The 27,065-nt window shown below is 36.4% G+C and overlaps 1 protein-coding gene across 5 annotated transcripts in view; it reads left to right on the forward strand.

Annotated features, from left to right (window-relative positions):
- Ac3 (Adenylate cyclase 3) overlaps positions 1-24,337 on the forward strand; it is a 47,535-nt gene extending 23,198 nt beyond the window's left edge. For all 5 annotated transcript variants that reach the window (XM_073966685.1, XM_073966686.1, XM_073966684.1 and 2 more), the window contains exons 7-20: positions 325-452; positions 1,084-1,242; positions 1,354-1,492; positions 1,722-1,942; positions 2,018-2,176; positions 8,032-8,236; positions 8,771-9,011; positions 9,121-9,193; positions 9,265-9,340; positions 9,401-9,626; positions 12,013-12,095; positions 12,159-12,506; positions 12,574-12,680; positions 12,804-24,337. In XM_073966685.1, coding sequence (XP_073822786.1) covers positions 325-452; positions 1,084-1,242; positions 1,354-1,492; positions 1,722-1,942; positions 2,018-2,176; positions 8,032-8,236; positions 8,771-9,011; positions 9,121-9,193; positions 9,265-9,340; positions 9,401-9,626; positions 12,013-12,095; positions 12,159-12,506; positions 12,574-12,680; positions 12,804-13,047 — 2,409 coding nt within the window. In that variant the 3' untranslated portion in view covers positions 13,048-24,337. The remainder of the gene's footprint in view (positions 1-324; positions 453-1,083; positions 1,243-1,353; positions 1,493-1,721; positions 1,943-2,017; positions 2,177-8,031; positions 8,237-8,770; positions 9,012-9,120; positions 9,194-9,264; positions 9,341-9,400; positions 9,627-12,012; positions 12,096-12,158; positions 12,507-12,573; positions 12,681-12,803) is intronic.
- Positions 24,338-27,065: the final 2,728 nt, after the last annotated feature.

The raw sequence follows: 27,065 nt of genomic DNA on the forward strand, positions 1-27,065 counted from the left end.
TTGCATTTGGCTGTGTTGTCATCCTTTTATCGTCCATACCTTTGCATTAAATAATAAATGGGCGATAAACGGCAACAGAGTCGATAATTAAACGACCGTTTAAAAATCAGTTAGTTAACACTTTTGCCTTTAACTTTTTGTTCTCTTCTTACTGACGACGACTCCTGACATTCATTTGCTGCTTGCAACAATGTTTATGCTAACGGTTTCCGTTTCCGTTGTTGGTTGCTGTGTTGTCCTGTCCTGTTGACCGTTGTCATCGATGTCGTTGTTGGTCGTCTTCGTCATTGTTGGTTGGTTGGTTGCTTGGCATTTTCCCCATAGAAATACCAACAGCTACGTATAAAAATTCTGGGTGACTGTTACTATTGCATTAGCGGAGCTCCGGACGAAAAACCAGATCATGCTGTTATGTGTGTGCATATGGGTTTGTCGATGGTGAAGGCAATCAAGTAAGTTTGGATATACAAGCATACATATGTTCGTGTAGAAAACATTAGGTGTGTTCTTATTTGATTTTTTTGTATCCTCAAAGATTTAATACAAACACCCTAATGTAATTAAAGTACGAAAGCCTTGATTCCTCTGAAGTATTTTTGATATCCCCAACAAGTCCTTTTTTAGATTACCTTAGAAATTTATAATGATTTTTTTTTCAAATAAGAACACCCTAATATATTTAAAGAAACCTTTATAAATGATAATACTAATGATGATGACGATAATTGTATAATGGCCGTGGTGGAGACTGAGCTGGCTGATTGCTTGGCTGGCTGACAGTGCTTTGCTGTCTATTTTATTTGACCCCATGTCATTTTTCAGACAAGCAGACATAGACAAGTGAAAGCCTCGACATCCACGCCATCACCTCCTCCCACCCACCATTCATGGCATCCATGCCAAACACCATCAATGTTCGTTACATCCTTGTTCTTTCATAGAAAACATTGATTTCTGTCTCTAATGTTCTCTGTTCTATTCTATTGCAATATTCGTTCTCCTACTCTTTGTTCTGCTGCCACATCGTATCGTTGGCTTGTATCCTGTTTATGTCTCGGTGTGTGTGTGTGTGTCTGTGCATAGGTATGTTCAACAAAAGACCAATTCACCTGTTGATATGAGAGTTGGAATACATACGGGCGCAGTCTTGGCCGGTATATTGGGGCAGCGACAATGGCAATTTGATGTCTATTCAAAGGATGTTGAGCTGGCTAATAAAATGGAATCAAGCGGAAAGGCTGGGTATGTCAAGAAATTAGAAGGCCATTAGCCAAACATAGCAAAAAATAGTCAACGAAAGCGACACAAAGTGACATAGGTAGGACATTAATTGTTGTTACTCTTTTTATACAGACGTGTCCACATCTCTGACAAAACTTTGGCATATTTGAATGGCGAATTTGAAGTGGAGCCCGCATATGGAGAGAAACGTGAAGAAGCCCTACGTATTGCTGGTCTGAAAACATATTTCATAGTAAAAGTACTGAAACCTGTAAGTGTGACAAAGAATCCACCCTCAAAACATCCCATAACCCATTATGAATCCCTGCTATTTAAATGACAACAACAAAACAAAAACTAGGAAACTTGATTTCCTTTGTGTAATTGAAAAAGTGACTTGTCATGTTGCCATAGATTTTATGCCCTTCCACATGACGCCGATTCTGTCATTCATCTTTCCAATTACCCCCTTTCTTTTTTTTTTTTTTTTTTACTTTTAGTTTGCCTCTCCCAGTGCTAAGAAAATCAACGAAACCCAAACGAATGGTGCTGGTGGCAGTAACAACGATAATGATGACACCCTAGATGAAGAGCTACTTGCCACCGAACGCAATAAAGAAGACGACGCAACTAAAGAAAGTGATGAAACCGAAGTTTCAGATAAGGCGGCCTTATTTAAGGAGCAGCTGCACAATGTCTTAAGAGATCGTGATTATTATGCGTAAGGGTCCCACACCACATAACTTTGGTGCCTTTAAATGCTCTTCATTTCAAAATGTTTTTTTCTTTCTTATAGGCACTTGGATCAAGATACCAATTTCCTGCTTCAATTCAAAGCGAAAGAGTCTGAAGAGGATTATGGATCGTATAGAGAACCATATTCATCATTACCACTGATTGCCGCATTGATAGTACAAAGTGTTGATGTATTTTATTCGTTTTTAATATTACCCAGGTAAGTAAGGATGATATAAGGATTGAAAGGTTCATAGAAAACCCAAAAAGACTCTTCCGACTATAAAAGACTCTTTAAAAATCATTTGTATATATGAATTCTTTAGAAGGTCTTCTGACTATTAAAGATCTTTGGGGGGTTTGATGTCTGTAGAAGACGAATTGGAGAGATTTCTGAATAGATAATTAGATCTTCTGTCTATAAATGACTTTTAGAAGGTCTCCTACAAATCCTAGGCTTGTATGTTTAACGCTCACCGTCGGCACGCGATTTGTTGACAAAATAAATAACAGGTGGTGTAACACACGTTTGCGTTTAAACAACCCTTAATGTTCATACGCGTTCGCCTACAAATCAGATCTTCGCATGATTAAATGCAACAGATAGCGAGAGAATAAAATAAAAATATGAAGTGTGTTGAAATTGAAAACAAATTCCACCTCTACTATTCTAATTTTTAAACTTCTAGTGGTCACAGAGTACGAGTATAACTATTAATTCAGTGCGACATACCCTTGCTAAAATAATGGGTTCGTAGGTGGTTTTGTTAGTAGTTTCGACTACCAACAAGTACTACAGAAACCCATTATTTAGTAAGGATTTTTTTGCTGGGTAGAAAACCTGTCTAATGCCTTGTGTCTGTAGAATATCAATTGGAGAGACTTCTAAGCATAGAATACCATAAGAACTCGGTACATAAGAAGTCTAGTCGTCTGGTTTTCTAGCCCCGCTTTAATTCTGATAAAAGAAAAGGGCAACCTAGTTCAAAATTGGCTCGGCCTTCCTTATTCTTTTATAAAAAATGATGTGGAGCAAGAAAGCCAGCCGGCGAGGCTTCTTATGTACCGAGGCCTTTAAAAGATTGTCTGTTTATAAATTACTGTTAGAAGGGCTCCTATTTATGATAGACTTTTATAGTGTCATCCTTCTATAGGACTTTGGATGCATGTTCAACATCTACGGATTTTCTGTTTATAAAATATCTTTAGAAGGGTTTTATCTATGGAAGATATTCAGAAGGGCTCCTTCTATAGGAAAGCCTATAAATGTCTTTCATACATAAAAATTCTTCTGTATATAGGAATCCTTTCGAAGGCCTGTGGAAGATCTTCTGTCCGTATAATACCAATTGGAGAGACTTCTGAGTGTTAAAGGGCTTAGAAGATCATCTGTCAATAATTTTAGAGAGGCTTCTATTTATAACGTGTCTTTAGAGTGACTTCTGTCTATAAGAGGTCTTTGGACACATTCCCTCTGTCTACAAAACACCTTTAGAATGGGTTTTTTATCTATGATGGACATTCAGAAGGCCTTCTTTCTATTGAAAAGCCTAAAAATCACCTTCATACAGAAGACTTAAAATACTTACTATCAATAAAAAACCTATGGGAGTTCTTCTGTTCATAGAAAAAGTATTCTGACTTTAGAGAAACTTTAGAAGGTCTTCTATCTATAAAATACATTTGGGAGCTCTAATGTATATTGGAGGCCGCTTGATGTAAGTATCAGTAGGCTTTGCCGACAGAGACATACCCTCAGCCTGTTTGAATTCAGACATTCATCTATGGACAGTAGTCGGAACACTACCAAAATCCTTCTCCCAAAAACTTATGGGGTCTTCAGAATTATGTGGGCTTTTTTGGACGTATGAATTTGCCTACAAAAATATAGAAATTTTAAAGATATTTATTTTAACGATTTTTCTGAATAATTTTGCGAATTTTGCTAATAAATTTAATTGGATTTAAGCGCGAAATCGTTGAACTTTTGCGGAGGAGATACCTGACGGAATGAACCGATATATACCATTTTGGAAGTGGATCTACTTTTGGGAGTTATTCCTTTAGATAGTCACCGCAGGATTTTTTCGAGCTCTTGGAAACGTGGACTTGTCGGTGAAAAATTTATATATCAGAATTACATGGACTACCTTTGTGGAAATTTGGGAACAAGCCTTGAACAGCCCTTAATCTGTACTTAAGTGAACATTTTAAACATTTGTGAGAGAGGTACAGGAAGGAGTTGTGTATATCTTCGAACTTGATCTAAGTTTGGGAGAACTACTAAGATGTACAAAGGTCGGACCAATATGAGTCACATCTAATTGGGCCCACCAGCCATTTTTATACCCTCCACCATAGTATGGAGGGTATATTAAGTTTGTTTTTCTGTTTGGAACACATCGAACTAATTATTTGCGACCATATAAAGTATATTATCTTGATCAGGATAAAATTCTAAAACGATCTAGCCATGTCCGTCTTTCTGACTGTTGTAATCACCCTAGCGTTCGCAATAATTGAGCTAGAGCGCTATATTTTTGCACCCGAGTGCCTTTTTTTCCATAGGCAGGTCAAGTTCGAAGATGGGCTATATTGGACCACTTTTTGGTATAGCCCCCATATAACGGTACCTCCCGATTTTCGGTTTTTTAAGATTTTAGGTACATTTTTTGACCGAACTACCTGTAATTTCACGTTTGGGGTTCCCATTGGTCACAAAATATCTCAAATAAAAACCGTCCACATAGGTCCATGTTTTGGTATAGCCCCCATATAACGGTAACTCCCGATTTTGGTAGTTTGAGGATTTTAGCTACAATTTTTAACCGAACTATCTGTAATTTAACATTTAAGGTTCCCAGTGATAAAATATCTCGTCCAAAAACTGTAAACATAGGTCCACGTTTTGGAACAGCCCCCATATAACGGTACCTTCCAATTTTCGGTATTTTGAGGATTGTAGCTACATTTTGCGACCGAACTGCATCTAATTTAACATTTGAAGTTCCCAGTTGTCACAAAACATCTCCACCAAAAACTGTCAATATAGGTTCATGTTTTGGTGTAGCCCCTATATAAAGGTACCTCCCCATTTTCGGTATTTTGAAGATTTTAGATACAATTTTCTACCGAACAATTTGTAAGTCGACATTTGAGGTTCTTAGTGGTCACACAATATCTCTACCAAAAACTGTCAACATAGGTTCATGTTTTGGTATAGCCAACATAGGTCCATGTTTTGGTAGAGCCCTCATATAACGGTACGTCCTGATTTTCGGTTTTTTGGATTTTAGCTACAATTTTTGACCCAAGTATCTGCAATTCGACATTTGAGGTTCCCAGTGGCCACAAAACATCTTTACAAAAAAACATAGGTCCACACTTTGATATAGTCCCAATATAAGGTTACCGACCGATTGAATACATTTTTATGTTTTTTTTTTACCTTATTTAGGTATCAGTGGTGACAAAATATCTCCGCCTAAAATTGCGGATAGGAAAGAAAATAGTTATTCCATTAATTTAGAATATTTTATGGTGGATGCCCGGCCGAACTTAACGATTTTTACTTGTTGTTAATCACCGTAGGATTTTAAAAATTTTAGACTATTAAGTCAGAAAGTATGGACTTACCCAAGAAAAATCATTATATCGCTGTAATCCGGACCACAAGATCTTTCTTCATTAAAAAAATCAAAACGGTACTCAAATAGCACTTAAGTGAACATGTTGAACTTCTGTGAGGGAGTTACGGGAAGATATTGCCCGATATACCCCCATTATTATAAGTCTTCTTTTGTTATAGTTTGGATTTATCGAACAGATTTATAGTGTTCCGGTTAACCTAAAGTTAAAAGTGATGATTGAATTTCAAGGAGGAGCTTCTAAAAATTAACTTTCAATGTAAAAATTATATTTTTAATGCCTTCAAATTGGTTTATTTTGCGTTTTGAAATCCATCAGTTAGTAAAAGAACACATGTAATAATGGCCCATAGACTATCTTGAACCTCAAACCACTTGGAAAAAATTGTACGATGTGCAAAGTTGCACCCAAATCGGATACTCAATTCGTTGGTAATCGTGCTCATCAGTCATTTTTACGATGACCAAATTTTGGACCAAATCGTTTAATCCTTTAAAAAGTTGTCGTGCGCTCCAGCCAGATAGAATGACTCCAATTGTCGGATTTCATCCAAAAATTATTTTAAAAAAGTTGGCTTTTTCAAAGTTCGACCTGACCGAACTTTTTATACCCTCCACCATTAATTACATTGAAACTGGATTTCGGTAATTTTGGTTGGATAATGTGGCATTCTGCTGGAATAGTTTATATCCCCAACGAAGATAAATACCAGATATCAGCTAAATACCTTCAATAATCCCGATTTTATCGTACGGTTCTATAGGGGCTATATAAAAACGTGACCTGTGCTGTGAAAGAAGAAGCAATTTTCAGCTATTTCCCTAAATTAGAGGAACCTTTCTATGGGGTTATTTTAAAACGCGAACCTATACCTACAATTCTTTGCTGTTTTATATTAGCAATGAATCCTTAATGCCAAATTTTAGTTATTTCGGTGAGACAATGAGGCTAAAACCTCAAAAATTGCCAAAATCGGACCGTACGGTTCTATGAGCGGCTATATAAAAACGACAAATCTCTGCTGTAAAGATTTATACCCCAACAAAGACTATATACCAAATTTCAGACATGTGGTCCAAACATTCACATATGTTGGATAATGTGGCTAAAACCTTAAAAATTTCCTAAATCGGAGGTAGCTTTACTTTATCAAAACGTAATGCTGGACCGACCATTATCTGTGGGAATGTTTTATACCCTTAAAGAATAACAAAATTTTAGACATTTCGGTATGATAATGCGGCTAAAACCTTCAAAATACCGAAAATCGGGTGGCACCGTTCTATGGAACTATATCAAAACGTGGTCCTGTAACGACAAATTTCAGGGAGAAATTTTTCTAGTCCCACCGAAGACTAAATACCATCGTTATCGACTTTGAATTTGATGCTTATTTTGAATATATCGTATAAGGTATCGGACGAATATAAAGTTAGTATTCCTTCCATCTTTTGGTGGGCATAAAAAAACTGTCAAATCGAACACTATGTTTTAGGGTTCGATTACGCATCTCTAGATGGTTCCACTATTTTATCGATATAATTTGGTTATTTCCTCTATAAAAGACTTTCAGAAAGTTTTCTATGCAGAGCAAATCTCTGTAAATACAATCTATAGAAGGGCATTCGAATGTATTCTATATTAGAGTTGTGTCGATCTAGTTCATTTGAACGAACTAGTTCAATACGCAGTTCCAATGGCCCCCACCATTTGTATGAAAAATCACACGCTAGTTTTTTATGACGTTTATCATACGTTTTGGAACTATTACACGGAACTAGGAACTAGACTGCCTAGATTGCCTTCTTGCAAGGTATTCTAGGACTTTTACATTTGCATAGAAATACTTTAGAAAATATTCTTTAAATATATGATAACATCCTATTTTTATATATTTTTTTAATGAAGGCGAGCGTTAATTTTTTATTTAAGATAAAATCTTACATATAAAGTGATTAGAGAAAATCATCAGGCACAAAATGATTTTAAAAATTAAAAAAATAAATTGGTTTTTGCGGAAGCTTTTCTATCGAATCACCTTATATGTCAGATGTGATCTAATCTTAAATAAAATATTATCAAAATATCATACAGGGATATGAGCTTTTTAAACAAATCAGGGTGATGATTTGTTTATGTTTATAGCCGCATCAGGCAAAAAGGGGCACACATGCCCTTGATGAGAGTAACAACAGAACAACCACCATTCAGTCTTCACTCAGAACTCAATGAAGAGGGTTGTGCCGTTGCTTTTTTCAATAATTTTTAATTTTAGCATCGCATTAACCCACACAATGTTTGTGGAGAGAGCGAAATTTACGCTTCATTTGTATTGGTACCGATACCTGATTTATAGAACTCTTTTAATATGTCTTCTCCCACAATACCTAAAATATTAACCCTTAATGGTTCCTTTTTTCTTTACAGATCCCCTCTACATTTTGTGAATATAGCAGCTCCCTTGATACCAATTTTTATGTTAGTCTTTATTAGTGTGGCCGAAAGTTTTCCAGGACACTTGCCAGACTTTTTTGTTAGCATAAGCAAGCGTTATAATGATTTCACATTGGTGCGCGAATTGACAGCAGTCATAATAGTTTTGACCCTAGGACTTAGTAATATTATAGATGAGGTAAGTATATTCAAACAAAGAATTTCTGGGAAGATTCACATAAGGCAATTTTAATTGGTGAGAAACAGAGAGTACAATTGTGATAAGCAAAAAGAAACCTACGTGCTCTCAGAGAATGTTTCTATCTCCACACTCTATTCAATTTAAGAAAATGCACTCATACAAAGACAGCTTCCTAAAGTATGCAAAAAAAAAATAATGCCTATCCCTGAAGTAAAATAAACTCAAGCATTTTCCTTTGTGTTGTTCGTAGTGTGAAGTTGGCTGCAGACGAAACACCAATTCCCAAAATCGATTTTCTGTTCCAGAACAGCAAGAATCTATTAATTTTTACTATTTTTTCAATATCGTAAAGGAAAAGTTGTTATCGTAGTAAAAATTTGTAGCTTCTTGCAGGTTCTGAGACAGACATCACTATAAAAAGGCCCACAAATAAAATCGCTTAATGTGAATCGCCTTTAAGTATAATGATTAAACATTTTGTTTCAAAATTTTAAAATATATTTTAATAACATTTATTTCTTTAATTTTAAGTATTTCTTTGTGGCCTACATTAAATCGGAACATATTGTCACCGAAAGTGTATTCAACAAAACTCAAAGTGAAGAAGATTTCTTAGTTGCGGAGCCAATGATTGATGCCACTCCAGAACCGCTGGACAATATCATGTATCCATCGTATTTGAGCAATTTTAGTGTCCTAATACTTATAGCCACCACGGTTATTGCTCAACTTACACATTACGTTAAAATTATATTGTTAACGTTGATTACTGGTAAGTTCAGAACATGATTTTTTTCTTATAAAAAGAACCATGTTGAGTGAAGAAAATGACTTTTTTCGGACAAAACTTTTTTAATGTTGCGCTGTATATCTCTTTTTAGGTCTCCACTGGTACTTCAATATATATGTGCTAAATGATTTATATTCTCTTGAAGATGATTTGGCCTACAATCCGTAAGGTTTTTCTTAACAAAACATAACCTCACACATTTTAATTTGTAAAAAACAATTTTTCCTATTAACAGAATAGTTCCGACATGTCATGTAATGTCGGTATCATTGGTCCTGATAACCGTTTCATTGGGCTTCTGGGCGAGACATGTAAGCCACTTTTGCAGATGTTCTGATTCCGATCATTAAATTAATTTCTTTTTTTTTCAGATGGATCGTGAAGATCGTGTCATATTTAAATGGAAACTTTTGGTTTCCGAACAAAAGGAGCGGGCCGATGATATGCGTCGCCGCAATGAAGCTTTGGTATATAATGTCTTGCCCGTCCATGTGGCTGAACATTTCATGAAGAACACCAAAAGGTCACATGATGATTTATACTCTCAAAGTTATGCAGAAGTTGGTGTTCTTTTTGCCAGCATGCCAAATTTTTCAGGTAATAGAAGTAAATTTTTGCTTGAGCTGCGCAATTTCATTTTTATACCCTGAGCGAATGGTTTAACACCCCACATATATTTGAATGAAATCCGTTTCAGTCAATTTGGAGTCGATTTAGCCCTGTCCGTCCGTCTCTCTGACTGTATAATTCTTGAATGGGTCAACCAAACTTTGGATCCCGTAATATTTTGTCCAAACTTAATTTAAAATCGAAGATGCGCCATATTTGTTCACTCTTTCGGGTACGTCGCGTACCAGAGTTCGCAATTTGTCGCTAAAATAGTTCGCATAATTGTTCGCGGATTTTTTCAAAAATCGTGGATATTTTTTTCAAAAATAGTGGATTTTTAAAGATTATGTTTCAAAAATTCTGGATTTTTTAAAGATTTCTTTTTCGAAAATCGTGGTTTTTTAAAAAATATTTTCCTTCAAAAAACGTAAGTTTAAAAAAAATATTTTCCTTCAAAAATCGCAATTTTTTAAAGAATAACCTTACAAAAATCGTGGATTTTTTAAAAATATTTTCCTTCAAAAATGTTAATTTTTTTTAAAGAATAATTTTACAAAAATCGTGGAATTTTTTAAAGATTAATTTTACAAAAATCGTGGTCTTTTTTTAGAAAATATTTTCCCTCAAAAATCGTAAAATTTTAAAGAATAATTTTACAAAAATTTTGGATTTTTTAAAGATTTTTAAAAATCGTGGTTTTTAAAGAATATTTTTTCAAAAATCGTGGATTTTTAAAGAATATTTTTTCAAAAATAGTGGATTTTTAAAGAACCTTTTTTCAAAAATCGTGGATTTTTAAAGAATCTTTTTTCAAAAATCGTGGATTTTTTAAAGAATATTTTTTCAAAAATCGTGGATATTTTAAAGAATATTTTTTCAAAAATCGTGTATTTTTTAAAGAATATTTTTTCAAAAATCGTGGATTTTTTAAAGAATATTTTTTCAAAAATCGTGGATTTTTTAAAGAATATTTTTTCAAAAATCGTGGATTTTTTAAAGAATATTTTTTTCAAAAATCGTGGATTTTTTAAAGAATATTTTTTCAAAAATCGTCGGTTTTTTAAAGAATATTTTTTTCAAACATCGTGGGTTTTTTAAAGAATATTTTTTTCAAAAATCGTGGATTTTTAAAGAATATTTTTTCAAAAATCGTGGATTTTTTAAAGAATATTTGTTCACAAATCGTGGATTTTTTAAAGAATTTTTTTTTCACTAATCGTGGATTTTTTAAAGAATTTTTTTTTCAAAAATCGTGGATTTTTTAAAGAATATTTTTTCAAAAATCGTGGATTTTTAAAGAATATTTTTTCACAAATCGTGGATTTTTTAAAGAATATTTTTTCAAAAATCGTGGATTTTTTCAAGAATATTTTTTCAAAAATCGTGGGTTTTTTAAAGAATATTTTTTTTCAAAAATCGTGGGTTTTTTAAAGAATATTTTTTTCAAAAATCGTCGATTTTTTAAAGAATATTTTTTCAAAAATCGTGGATTTTTAAAGAATATTTTTTCACAAATCGTGGATTTTTTAAAGAATATTTTTTTCAAAAATCGTGGGTTTTTTAAAGAATATTTTTTTTCAAAAATCGTCGATTTTTTAAGGAATATATTTTAAGGAATTAATTTTTTTCAAAAATCGTCGATTTTTTAAAGAATATTTTTTCAAAAATCGTGTTTTTTAAATAATAAAGTTTCCAAAATTTGAGATTTTCCAAAAATCGTGAATTTTTTAAAGAACGATTTTTTAAAAAATCGTGATTTTTTAAAGAATATTTTTTTTTAAAAATCGTGATTTTTTTAGGGAACATTTTTTTTAAATTTCGTGGATTTTTAAAGAATAGTTTTTTTTTAAATAATATTTTTTTAAAAAATGGTGTGTTTTTGAAGATTTTTTTTAATCATGGATTTTTTAAAGAATTTTTTTAAATATCGCGGTTTTTTTAAGTTTTTTATTAAATATCGTGGATTTTTTAAAGTTTTTTTTAAATCGTGGATTTTTTAAAGATATTTTTTTTTAAATCGTGCATTTTTTAAAAATTGTGGATTTTTAAATATTTTTTTTAAATCGTGGATTTTTTAAAGATTTTTTAATTTTTTTTAAATCGTGGATATTTTAAAGATTTTTGTAAGTAAATCGGGGATTTTAATTTTTTTTAAAAATCGTTGTTTTTCTAAAGAATAATTTTTCAAAAATCGTGACCATGACCATAATGACCCAAAAAATTCTAAGGTAACCAACTAGAATGGCCCAAAATCACAACAAATTTTTTTGCTTTAATCCAGTTGAAGGCCACTTCTGGGATCGTGTTGGGGCTTAGGGTATACATCTGTCGAAAAAGCTGGCTGATATTTTTTTTTGTTTCATCTACTTTTTAGATTTTTATTCCGAAGAGACAGTAAACAATCAAGGCTTGGAATGTTTACGTTTCCTCAACGAAGTAATATCCGATTTTGATGCGGTAAGTTTTGCACATGCCCCATTTTCATAAACTGTAACATATTTGCATCAATTTCTCTTACAGCTTCTAGAACTTCCCCAATTCCAAGATATTATAAAAATTAAAACTATAGGTTCCACCTATATGGCAGCAAGTGGTATAAATTTAAATCGTGACATTAAGCCGGGTGATCCAATAACAAAACGCTGGGCCCACTTGGACCTGCTGGTGGAATTTGCATTGGAACTAAAGAAGACACTGCAAGATATTAATGAACAATCTTTTAATCATTTTGTATTGAAAATGGGTGTAAATCATGGACCCATAACGGCGGGAGTTATAGGGGCACGAAAGCCTCACTATGATATATGGGGTAATACGGTGAATGTTGCTTCTCGTATGGAAAGTACGGGTAAAGCTGGATCCATTCAGGTGAGGGATACTAAAAGAATTGTTAATGATTTTCCTTTTCTAATTGATTTCCGTTTTGTTTTGTAAGGTTACGGAAGAGACATGTAATATTCTGCAAGAATTTGGTTATTCTTTCCTGCAAAGAGGTCTGGTAACAGTTAAGGGCAAAGGGGAGCTGATGACATATTATTTAAGAGTAAGTGTGATAAATATTAGCAAAAAAATCAATTAATTAAAATATACATTATTTTCTTTTTAGGGTAAGTTTGATAGAAAATAAATATAAGAACTCCAATCCTTAATATACCCAAAATCTTTAGATGATGTACCCAAACAAACAGTGGCAAATGTAGTCACAAGCAATGATGGCACCGCGGAAACAGAAATACATTTGAAAATGGAAAGCGAAACAGATGGTGGAGATATAAAAACCCCACTATTACAATTGTCTTCAGAAAATAAATGTCCCTCAATGAAAGATATTAGTCCAGCAAAGGCATGTGGCAATGGTGAAATGTCCACAGAAGAAGATGCATTGATCAATAACACTGAAAATTTGTAAAGCTTTCTTTAGGAAGACAAAAAGACATGAGACATATTAATGACAAACCACAAAAAAAAACCACAAAAAGTACACCAAAAAACCAACAACAACAGGCTGACTTTTAAAGCCAGTTAACATTCCAATTTACTAATTATATACATACAAAAACAACAACAACCTATATATAGAATATATTCAAAATAATATTTGAGTAAAAACCGTAGTTAGTAGGAAAAATTTAACTATTTAACCTGTTCCTATACTCCTCTAATATCCCCGCCCCTCTTCCTATAAACCAAAACAGTATTGTCGAATAATTTTTTGTATACAAAAAGAAAGATTGTTAGTCCAGAAAATTAAGAATTTTTTTTAAATGTGATTCTCTTTAAATGTCCCTAATGTATTTTAATTGTTTGTTTTTTATATATAAATTAGTAAATAGTATTCATTTTAAATTTTGTATTAATTGTTATTTAGTTATAAAATTTTAATGTGAAACTTTCAAAACAAAACACTGCTTTAGTTTTTAAAAAACAAAACTCACTTGTTGTTTGACAAAAAAATGGAAACCACGCAAAAACAAAAATAATACTATAAACTAAGTACCTAAACAAACAATATCTTTTATTTTAAAAATGACAAAAAACAAAAATTAACAATTCTAACCCTAAAAACTTTTGTGAATATTCATATAAAAAATACATATTTAAATAATAGAAACAACAAAAATCAACAGCAATCATTGCAAATAACAAACGTCCCGTACTCCAAATGCAATAGCAAAGAAAACAAAAACACAGAAAAAGAAAAAAACTAACACTAAACCCACCTAAAATCTCCAATCGTAAAAATTAAAAAAAAAAAATAAATCACAGCGAATATATATCACAACAAAAAGAATATTATAATAAAATAATAGCGATAAAAATGTCATACAAAATAAATGTTTTGAACAATACACATAGATACATTAGGGTTATGACTTTGTTACAACCTCATATCCCTGTATCATAGAGTGATGAGTTTCTCAATTAGAAACCTCACGCACAAAATGGTTTTAACATTTGAATTTATCAGAATTATGGGCAATTTTTTTGAAGTCTTACAGTGACAGATATATAATTGAAAATAAAATTTAGAGCCACATGAGATAACCAAACTGACATAAAATTTTTTCTCACTATTTTTATACCCTCCACCATAGTATGGAGGGTATATTAAGTTTGTTTTTCCGTTTGTAACGCATTGAAATACTCATTTGCGACCCTATAAAGTATATATATTCTTGATCAGGGTAAAATTCTATGTCGATCTGAGCACGTCCGTCCGTCCGTCCGTCCGTCCGTCCGTCCGTCCGTCCGTCTGTGGTAATCACTCTAGCATCCACAAAAATGGAGATAGGACGCTGAAATTTTGGGAAAATGCGTCTTTTGTTTGCAGGCAGGTCAAGTTCGATGATGGGCTATATCGGTCCACGTTTTGGTATAGCCCCCATATAACGGTACCCCCCGATTTCATTTCATTTCATTTTATTAATCCATTTTGTAATAAAAGGCCTAACAGACCATATATAAATATTACATAGCTTTCTAAACCTGAGTTATAATAATTCATAAAAAATAAAAAAAAAACGCATTGTACATTCGATGATATGATATATACGTACATATTAATACTAAATAATATTTATTGGCTCCCCAGCCACAAAAATTTAATATAAGGGTACGGTATTTTGACGTTTTTAGCTACATTTTCAGACCGATTTGGCTATAATTTGACATTTAGGGTTCTTACGTGTCAGTAAACATATATAACAAAACTTGTGGACATAGGTCCACGTTTTGGTATAGCCCCCATATAACGGTACCCCCCGATTTGCGGTATTTTGACGTTTTTAGCTACATTTTTAGACCGATTTAGCTATAATTTGACATTTAGGGTTCTTAAGTATCAATAAACATATATAACAAAAGTTGTGGACATAGGTCCACGTTTTGGTATAGCCCCCATATAACGGTACCCCCCGATTTGCGGTATTTTGACGGTTTTAGCTACATTTTCAGACCGATTTGGCTATAATTTGACATTTAGGGTTCTTAAGTGTCAATAAACATATATAACAAAACTTGTGGGCATAGGTCCACGTTTTGGTATAGCCCCCATATAACGGTACCCCCCCGATTAACGGTATTTTGACGGTTTTAGCTACATTTTTAGACCGATTTAGCTATAATTCGACATTTAGGGTTCTTAAGTATCAATAAACATATATAACAAAAGTTGTGGACATAGGTCCACGTTTTGCTATAGCCCCCATATAACGGTACCCCCCCATATACGGTATTTTGACGTTTTTAGCTACATTATCAGGCCGATGTAGCTATAATTTGACATTTAGGGTTCTTAAATGTTAATAAACTTATATATTAGAAGTTGTGGACATAGGTCCACGTTTTGGTATAGCCCCTATATAACGGTACCCCCCGATTTACGGTATTTTGACGTTTTTAGCTACATTTTCAGACCGATGTAGCTATAATTTGACATTTAGGGTTCTTAAATGTCAATTAACTTATAAAACGAAAGTTATGGACAGTGGTCCACGTTTTGGTTTAGCCCCCATATAACGGTACCCCCCGATTTACGGTATTTTGACGGTTTTAGCTACATTTTCAGACCGATTTAGCTATAATTTGACATTTACGGTTCTTAGGTATCTATAAACTTATATAACAAAAGTTGTGGACATAGGTCCACGTTTTGGTATAGCCCCCATATAACGGTACCCCCCTATTTACGGTATTTTGACGTTTTTAGCTACATTTTCAGACCGATGAAGCTATAATTTGACATTTGAAGTTCTTAAATGTCAATAAACTTATGTGAGAAAACTTGTGGACATAGGTCCACGTTTTGGTATAGCCCCCATATAACGGTACCCCCCGATTTACGGTATTTTGACGTTTTTAGCTACATTTTCAGACCGATATAGCTATAATTTGACATTTAGGGTTCTTAAGTGTAACTAAACTTATATAACAAAAGTTGGGGACCTAGGTCCACGTTTTGGTATAGCCCCCATATAAAAGTACCCCCGATTTACGGCATTTTGAAGTTTTTGTCTAAATTTTCAGAACGATTTAGCTATCAATTGACATTTAGGGTTCTTAAATGTCAATAAACTTATATAACTAGTGGACATAGGTCCATGTTTTGGAATAGCCCCCATATAACGTTACCGCCCGATTTCAGGTATTTTGAGAATTTTACCAACAAGTTTTAACCGAATTATCTGTAATTTGAACATTTGACATTTGAAATTCTTAGTGGTCACCACACCTCTCCACCAAAAATTGTCAAGAAAGCCCCCATATAACGGTACCTCCCGATTTTTAGTAATTTCATGATTTTAGCTACAATATTAAACCGAACTAGCAGAAATTTGACATTTGAAGTTCTTAGTGGTCACAACACCTCTCCATCAAAAATTGTCAACATTGGTCCATGTTCGGATATAGCTCCCATATAACGGTAATTCCCAATTTCAGTAATTTGGCATTTTTAGCTAAATTAAATTTGATATTTGAAGGTTGTAGTGGTCACCACACATCTGCATCAAAAATTTTCAACATAGCCCCAATATTTTACTTAAAATTTTTAACCGAACGTAGGTCTATGTTTCGGTATAGCCCCAAAACAAACCTCCCGATTTTCCGTACCTTTGCTTTATTTTTGGACGAACTTACCATATTTTGAAATTTAAAAGCCAACAAAAATTCTGCAACAAAAATTGTTCATTTAACTTCATATTTTCGTATAGCCCAGATACCTCCGAACTAGCCGTTAATGACATTTGAAGTTCCCTCGTTATGTACCGATTTTCGATATTTTGGGGATTCTAGCAAAATTTTTTAACCGAATTAGGAGTTATTTGACATTAAAGGCTCCCATCAAAAACTGTCAACATAGGCCCATATTTTATTATAACCCCTATATAACAGTACCTCCCAATTTCTAGCCCACCAAAAATTGTCATCAGTTAGATATAGGCACCATAAAAAAGGGCCTCCCGAATGAAGCATTTTATGTACATTATCTGACATTTTAACGTACTCACTTAAAGTTGAATATTTTATGGTGGAGGGTATGAAAAGTTCGGCCCGGCCGAACTTAATGCTTTTTTACTTGTTTTTTTTAATTCTTGCTCTGTTCCAGAACCTGCAAGAAGCTACTATTTTTTACTACGATAACATTTTTTCCTTTATGTGATCGAAGAAAATAGTAAAAATTTGTAGCTTCTTGTAGTTCTGGAACAGACCATCTGAGAATCATAAAAATGTAGTAAACAATACACATAGATACATTAGGGTTATGACTTTGTTACAACCTCATATCCCTGTATCATAGAGTGATGAGTTTCTCAATTAGAAACCTCACGCAAAAAATGATTTTAACATTTGAATTTATCAGAATTATGGGCAATTTTTTGAAGACTTCAGTGACAGATATATAATTGTTCGTTTCTCACTATTTTTTTTTTAAATTCTAAGAATCTTAAAAATGTCGTAAACGCTTTTTTCCAAAGATATCATTTAAATGGAATAAACGTTATTTAGTAACTAGTATGCTGAAGTTTATTCATTCGTTCAACAGGAAATAATTTTTGAGAATTCTTTTTTCAATTCATACGTTTTTCCAAAAAATATTTTTTTAAATCGATTTGTGCGTGAACATTTTTTATATTTCAATGGAATAGACGTTATTTAAGTGATTATTAGGCAAAATCTATCATCCGTGCTACAGGAAATCATTTTTGGGAAAAAATGTCAAAAAGTCATAACCCTAACATACTGTACATAAGTTCCCACAAACATCCCAGAAGGGACAAGGCTAAAACCACTCGTGCTTGCCTTGGCATCTGCTGCGATAGATTGGGTGATGGTCTCTGAGTACATCATACACTAACGCTGTATTTTCTCGGCTGAGTGGGCTCTTAAACTGCGTAGCACACTCCCCTTACCACTTCCACTCTCGGGCTGCCCTATAAAGTATATTATTGCCCACAATTTACTTAAATCTATATCAATCTTGTGTTGATTCAGGTGGTTCCTTAAGTAAGTTCCCTAACCCTTGAGTCATAAGGCTTCATCACTTATCATCACCATCATCACTCTCATTTGCTAGCCCCGTCGCTTCTGCTGAGAATTTTGGTCTAATTTCGGGTATTCCACAAGCAGGTATATAGCGAACGGCTGCAGATGTGATGATGTCCCGGAAAATTCTCTCAGCTTTCCCAAGGATATGAAGAAATTCTCAGCTCTGTGAAGCTGTAATTGGCAAATTCTCAGAACACTTGCCAATCAGCTTTCCCAAGGAGACGACAGTAGAGAGGTGGTCTGAGCCAAGGGAAATTACTAGTTCTCAGGACACGCGGTCGGGCTAACTAAAAACAACTTGTGTAGGTTCGTGGTTGTAGCAGCATATGTTTGATGCTGAGATGGCAGCCGTTGGCCGAAATACAAAGATTCATTTGCCGTGCGATTGATATCGTGTTGTCGTGTCATGAGGAAGTACCCTGTTACAGTCCTCAGACAGACATTCTAGCAGGTTTTAAAATTCTTCCACTACATAGCGCTAACATTCGCATACTACACCGGCGCCGCATAGATTACCACGGACCGGCATATTGCTTTGTAAGAGGTCGACAATATTTTTCAGTAACTTGAGAGCCTTGTTCCTACTTCTGATCTTGTCGCATATAGCTGCGGCTTGCACTGACGACTTAAATTTGTTGTTGTTGTTGTAACAGTGTTTTTGTTATGTTTATTTGTTCGTTCCTCTGTTCAATCTGGCTCTGGGTCTATCTCCAGTTCCAGAAAAGTGGCTGCTTCGATGGGATGTAGCCACAGATCCACTGGAGTTAGATGGGTAGGTTTGGCGGGGCAGTTAAAAAGGTGTTGTGTGTCGTGCGGGCCCATGCCGCATACTGGGCATATGTCTTGCACGGCGCGATCGATTTCCGCCCAATACGAATTTAGGCGACTGCAATATCCCGAGCGTAGTTGAGCCAAAACTACTCTGGTTTGTCGTGGCAGCTGACGCTCCTCAGCTGCGATAGATGGAGGATGTACTCCGAGTACTTTATTCACACTATAATTGCTTAAGGCCTTGACAACTGTGTCCGTGTGAATGCTATTCAAACCTGCTTGATATGCTTGTTGATCTATCTATCTTGATTCTCTCCTGTATCGTTGGACCTCTCCCTCTAGAGCATGGATATCCTTCCTGATCTCCCTGAATGGGCCGGGCCTACCCACAAGATGGTGATTGGGATGGCTCACACGATAACATCCAAGCAGGTACTGCAACGAAAGCATATCATTGTGTTGCTTTACAGGAAGAATTTTTGCCTCCTCATGCACCCCAAGTGCTGCCGGCCAGGGACTTGAGGACCTTGTTCCTACTTTTCAACTTGTCGCAGATAGCTGTGGCGTGTGCGCACGACGTGAATGTAGTGTCGAATGTGACCCCTAAAATTTTAGGGCAGTTTGTGGTCGGAATTCTGCTACCGTCGACCACGACATTCAACTCACGTCCAAACTGCGCTGTCCATGTGGTGAACAGAGTGGCTGTAGATTTTGTGGGGAAAATCTGCATATTCCTCGAATGGAAAAAGGTGGTAATATCGGTTAAATAGTTGTTCAGTCTCTCACAGATGTCATCAGGGTAGGTACCTGACGCCAGGATCGTACAATCATCCGCATACGTTGCGATCTCAATGCCGTCTGGAGGGAGCCGAATACAGGAAAGGTAGAAGTTAAACAGTTCCGGAGATATCACCCCTCCTTGGGGAACTCCCTGTTTCACTCTACGGGGCTTGGATTTCTTGTTCCTGAATTCCACATACGACTGGCGACCACACATATCGTTGATTATCCAACGTTTCAGACTTGGCCGGAGGATTGTCTGCTCGATGTCCTCGAACAGCGTGGAGTGCTTGACAGTATCAAAGGCTTTTGATAAGTCAAGTTCTATCACAGGGCCGTTCCTGGTTGAGTCCTCGACAAATATGTGTGGAGATGGCGTGCAGCGCTGTTGTCGTGCTGTGCTGCTTACGAAATCCATGCTGATGATCGGCAACTTGATAGCTTTTTCTAATACTGGGGAGGACTAAGGCCTCAAGAGTCTTCGCTACAGGTGATAAAAGCAAAATCGGCCTGTACGATTCACCTTTGCTGGCATCCTTGCCTGGCTTCAGTAGCGGGACCACCCTGCCCATTTTCCAGACTTCTGGAACAATAAAGGTGGCTAGCGGCTCATCCAGCTGTTTCAACATTACCATAGAAATTCCGTCAGGGCCCAATGCTTTGGATGATTTAGCGTTTAGGTTGAGAACTTTAGTGAGATACTCCACTCCCGGCTCATCCAGCTGTTTCAACATTACCATAGAAATTCCGTCAGGGCCCAATGCTTTGGATGATTTAGCGTTTAGCGGCAGGAAGGGATCTAATGCGACGTAACACTCTTCTCTTCGCCGTGTCACTCTCGGGGTGCTCGACAAACAGTCGATTGTAGTAACTTGCACACCTCTTCGGGTCAGTCAACGTAACGTCGCCAAACGTGACTGAGGTCCTGTCATCCCTCCTTCCGGGGTCCGAGAGTGACTTAACCGTTGTCCACAATTTGCTTACACCGGCTCCAATGTTGCAACTCTTCAGATGATTTAACCACTTGTTCCGCTTATGTTCGCTGACCAGCCTGTAAACTTTCAGTATCAGCTCCCTGACTCTGGGGTCGTCGGGGTTGGTTCGACGGATCTCATCACGCTTATTTGCTAATCCCGTCGCCTCTGCTGGGAAATTTGGTCTTACTTCGGGTATTCAACCAGCAGGTATATGGCGAGCGGCTGCAGCATTGATGATGTCTCGGAACGTCCTTTCCGCTACCCGAACATCAGAGGGATTAGGCAATTCTCTGAAGCGGTGATTGGTGAACTCTCTGAAACTCGGCCAATCAGCTTTCCCATGATTGACGAATGTGCGGCGTTCAGAGGTGATGAAATCGGGTGGTCTGCTGATGGAGACAATTATGGGGAGATGGTCTGAACCAAGGGAAATGACGGGTTGCCAGGTGACGTCATTTGTCAGACCAGGTGACACGATGGTTATGTCTGGCGAACTGTGACACGCTCTTCTAATTCTGGTAGGGGCGTCCTCATTGACCGAGCAAAACGTAGAGCTATCAATCTGCTCAGCCAGCGCTATACCTCTCTTGTCGTTTCCGAGGGCCGAATGCCACATCATGATGCGCATAAAAGTCCCCCAGGACCAGGCGATTATGACCTTCCAAAAGCGGGCTAATGTCAGGCTTATAATCTGAGATACAGCTTTTTCTCTGCGGGATGTATACGTTCAGCAACTCTAACTCGGCAGATCCACACCTGACTGCTACCCCCATACATTCCATGTACAGGTCATTAGATGCAGGCTCAAGCGAGATAGGTCTGTATTGAACAGACTGGTGCAAAATGAAAGCTAATCCCCCACCTCCACATCTGGTGCGATCCTTCCTTATTACGTTGTAACCATCACAACGTACTGAGCTGTACTGAGCAATTTAATTGCAATGGGGTCCGAGGTAAGATCGATGAAATAGTGGACTTTATGAATCGGAAGAATATCAAGGTCGCGGCGGTGCAGGAAACCATGCTGAACGACTTTCTAGGGTTGACTGTCATAGCTTATGATGCTCATTAAAATCTCCAAGGAACAGCCGGTCAACGCCTTCGAATAGTGGTCAGATGTCAGGCGAATAACGCGGGACACAACTTTTAATCGGCGGAATACACACATTTAGCAATACCTCCATACACTAGAGTCGATCTCAAGCGAGATAAGTCTGTACTGGAGAGACTGTTGGAATAGGTTTGCAAGTCCACCAACTCCACTTCTCGTACGTACTGCAGGTGTTGTTAAATTCCTTTCTTGAATCGCCGCGACTATTATTCTTCTCCACTTCCCATGAAATCCATCGCAGTTAAACAGCAGGAATGTCACATTTCCAGGAACTTGAACAGCAATATGACTGCGGCTGGTCTTCTGTTGCGCAGATTAGATTGGGAAATCTCATTAAGATGAAACAGAACGAAGCAGCACAATCCCTATACATACATATGTACTCCCTCAGGAAGGTTATATCTGAACAATTCCTGAAATGTACCCATTTTGCAGCATCTGTTGCATCTCAGCGACTCCGACCTATGGCGGATGAGACGGTGACAGGCGATTCGGGGTTATTCTATGTCCCTATCTCTATTCTGGTCCACACGGATCTGAAGAATCCGGAGCAGACATACCACTCCCAAAATAAAAATAAAGACGAACACTTAAATGTAGCTACTGGGGTGACGGTTTCTGCCCGAGATTGCGTTTCCTCGGGTCAGTCCAGCCGTCGTTATGATGTTGGGCGATCTGCTGATGGAAACAAAAAACTGGTAGAAGGTCTGTTCCAAGTGAAATGACTGGTTGCCATGTGACGCTACTTGTCTGGCAAACTGTGGCACTCGTTATTAATTCTTGTCGGGAGACTGAAATCAGAATCTTTTAAGTCCTATGATTATTGAGAGTCGAATTAAAGGTGTTCTTGTGGGATATATAGCATATTTATTTATATATGAAACTTTTAGACCAAAATTCAAAAAATCAAATTAATCAAATTTGCTTAAAGTTATGGCCTATTTCACTAAGATGATTCGAATACAAATTCGTTCGAACTACTACCAAATTTCTGTTTTTTGAAAAATATTTGTTTCATTTTTGTTTTCAATCGAAAAGTTATTTTATTCAACAACAGGAGTTTAGTAGCAATTCGATCGATTTTGAATTCGAATCGTCTTAGAGAAACAGGAAATTAGTTTTTTTTTTCTAAAATATTTCTTTTGTATGACAGTTGTATATCAAACACAAATTAATATAAGTAAACCATAAAAATACATACAACATTAGTTCATTACAACAACATTATGCTACAAGCTATAATTGTGAAGGGAAAAATATGTAACTTTTAAATACATAAAACAAAATATATCGAATTCTATAGGAAATAAGGACTAACAATAGTTACTTTCTCAACGAATATTGGAGCTAAATAAGGGAATTAATTGGTGATTAAATAAAAAATTATTTTTTTTCAAAATTCAAATAAAATAAACAGGTTTATATGAGCTGTTCTTAAGCAAGACAATCATCTTTTTAGTTTATTGTTAATTTTTGGCACATCACTGTATGAAAACGAAATGGTTCTTTTGAAGTAGTAATTCGATTTTTAACAATCATAATAATTTTTTCATCACCTTTTATTTTAATTATCAAGAAACATTTAATTATATTATAATTAGTTGACATGAAGTAATATGACAATTCAAATATCATCCAAAAAGTCATGTTTCGATTTATCAGTTCTGTATTGTCAGGTTTTCGACCAATTTGAATTCAATTAAACCACAAAATTCATATAAATAAATTCCAACTAATTTGATATACATACATAACACCATACTTATATTAGCCCTATTTATCTGGAATAATTGGATTATCAATGTTAGTTGTGGCAAAATACAAAAAAATGTGATAATACAGTTAATTTGGATAATAATTGCTAATATAAACATGGGATTACCATGCAAATTGCAGCTCATATTGGTAACAGCTTAATGAAATACCATTTTTTTTGTTTAAGGATTAAAAAAATGCTAAATACATTAGTTTATATATTTATATTAAAAACAATAACAAATATAAATAACTAAAACTCTAAATACAAATATTTGTAATATTTGTAAATTTCTTTGTGATCTCTCATCTGTCTGTATTTTTGGATCTCTTGGTAATAAGTTTTTGTACAAATTATTATTAAAAAAAAAACAAACAAACAAATCAACCAATCTAAATGTGTATGTGTGTTTTTAAGATTAGCAAAAAATATATAGGCAAATTTTATTATAACAAATAACAAAACAAACAACAACAGCAAAAACATCAAGCATTATTGGGAATGTATTAGTTCTATTCTAAATTATAACATAGTAACATAGTTTTAATTAGTAGAAGAAGGTACATACAAACATAATTACATACATAAATCTACAATGTAAAAGACAAAGAATTCAGTAGATTGCATAACATTACAACATACATATATACTTACATACATTAATACTTAACATGCATACGCATATATAGAGAAAAATATTTAGTGAAAAGAAAAAAAATGGAAATAAAGAAAATCTATATTTACGCATCGATTTAAATTGATTGTTTAATTTGAACCAATAGAATGGTATATTTGAAAAACATCACAGTCAAAACATAGGCGTGGGTAGACAAGAAGAAAACTTCCTTTCAAAATTATTATCAATATAGTATCACGATTGTAGCTAACCTTCATATCACGGCACCAACCTATTTTAGGTATGATGATCTATACCAAGCAACAGTTCTGATTGGCTTCAATCTGAAGAAGCCAAGGACCTAAATTTGTCCTTTTTCACCGAGAGTTCTATCAAACGGTTATGATAGTACAACACTCATCCTACAACTGGTTACTTTCCCAGCATTAATTGTCCAGCAAGAACTTTCTCAGAGAGTAAGTAATTTTTATTCTCTTTTGCAAGAAAATTGTAAAAAGTAAACATACACCTTCCCAGCAAAAACCAGCAAGCAATCAAAAAAGAGTGTTTCCACCAATCCCGCGACGGCCGGTTCTATGCACCGGATTGACTCGGAGGAATCTTCGACCAGGGGCCGTCACCTCAACAATTATGTGTTTGTGTTCGTGTATTTTTTTCACCATGGGAGCTGCAATTTATCCAGGAATGCCTGCTCCGAGCTCTTCTGGTCCGTGCCGGGATAGAAATAAACCCCGGGCCAGTATGAATCTGTTCCGTTTGCCAGATCCGCATCCATCACATGTCAACAATGGTTAGATGTAATGGATGTATGGAATGGGTGCATTTTCTTGGGTGCTCTGGCCTTAGTAGCACCCGGGTTTACAGCGGCAGGTAAGTTGCTGCTTGCTGCGTCAGCACATCACCCAGTGCGTCTTCTACGTCGTCGTTGGAATACGAGACGCCCCCGCAGTCTTCCCAACAACAACAACAACAAGTGCAGCATCTAACATCACATGTTGTTGTTCAACGGCCCGGAAATGCATCATTCCTGCAATTCAATTGCAACGGTCTCCGCAATAAGGACAGTGAAATTGTGGACTTTATGAGTCGGAAAAACATCATGGTCGCCGCGATCCAGGAAACAAAGCTCAACGCCACCTGTAGCTTACGTTGTGATGGTTACAACGTATTGCGGAAGGCTGGCACAAAAAGCGGAGGAGGAGGACTTGCCTTCCTAATACACCAGTCTGTCCAGTACAGACCTATCTCGCTTGAGCTTGTCTCCAGTGACCCATACATGGAATGTATGGGGGGAGCAGTAAAGTGTGGTACTGCCGAGGTAGAGCTGCTTAATGTGTACATACCGCCGATGAATAGCTGTGCCCGGCGTTATATGCCCAATATTAGTTTGCTTTTAGAGGGCAATAACCGTCTAGTGCTAGGGGACTTCAATGCTCATCATGAGCTTTGGCATTCCGTTCTAGGTAATGACCAGAGGGGTACAGCGCTGGCAGAGCAAATCGATAGCTTCACGTTTTGCGCGGTGAATGAAGACGCTCCTACGAGGATTAGAGGAAACTGCCACAGCTCGCCAGATATCATCATTGTGGCACCAGGTATCCTGGCAATCCGTCATTTCCCTTAGTTCGGACCACCTCCCTATCATCTCCGTAAACAGACCACCCGACTTCATAACCTCTGAACGCCGTACTTTCCTGAACCATGGGAAAGCTGATTGGCAAGGTTTCAGAGAATTTACCAATCACCGCTTCAGAGAACTGAGAGAACTTTCCGAGACATCATCACTAAAGCAGCCGCTCGCTACATACCTGCTGGTCGAATACCGGAAATAAGACCAAATTTCCCAGCAGAGGCGACGTGACTAGCAAATGAACGTGATGAGCTTCGTCGTACGAACCCCGAAGACCCAAGAGTTAGAGAACTTACTCTTGAAGTCAACAGGCTAGTGGGCGAACATAAGCGGAAAATGGCTAGACCATCTGAAGCAATGCAACATTGGTGCAGGAATAAGTAAATTGTGGGCAACGGTTAAATCACTCTCGAGTCCGGAAAAGAAGGATGACAGAACGGCTGTTACTTTTAACGGCGTGACAGTAACTGACCCAAAGAGGTGCGCGTGTTATTTTAAACGGCAGTTCATAGAGCACCCCGAGAGTGATAGGGCGAAGAGAAGTGTGTTACGCCGCATAAGAAGAGCTCTTCCAGCCGAAGAGGTACCACCACATTTTACGATGAGCGATGTTGCAGATGCCATCCGAAACGCTAAATCATCTAAAGCGTTGGACCCGAACCGAATATCGATGGTATGCTTAAGCAGCTGGATGAACCTGGAGTTGAGTATTTAACAAGTGTTCTCAACCTATCGTTAGCCACCCATGTTGTACCAGATGCCTGGAAAGTTGGCAGGGTGGTCCCGCTACTGAAGCCTGGCAAGGATGCCAGCAGAGTTGAATCGTACAGGCCGATTTCACTCCTGTCGCCAGTAGCAAAGATCCTAGAGGCGATAGTCCTCCCCACGATGAGAAGGTGTTTTCCAGTTGCCCAACATCAACATGGATTTCGGAAAATGCATAGTACTACAACAGCATTAGACGCCATATCCACACATATCAGTAGAGGACTGAACCAGAAAAGGCCGTGCGACCGAACAGTCATGGTGGCCAAGCCAAGCTGTTCGAGGATATAGAGAAAACTAATCTCCGGCCATGTTTGAAACTTTGGGTAATCAACTATATGTGTGGACGCCAGTCGTTTGTGGAATTCAGAAACAAGAAGTCCAAAGCCCGTAGAATGAAACAGGGAGTTCCCCAAGGAGGGTGATATCTTGGCGTCGGGTCCTATCGTCGAT

The sequence above is a fragment of the Musca autumnalis genome, unplaced genomic scaffold (assembly GCF_047663935.1).
Source record: "Musca autumnalis isolate F117 unplaced genomic scaffold, ASM4766393v1 scaffold_2, whole genome shotgun sequence".
Lineage (NCBI taxonomy): Eukaryota > Metazoa > Arthropoda > Insecta > Diptera > Muscidae > Musca > Musca autumnalis.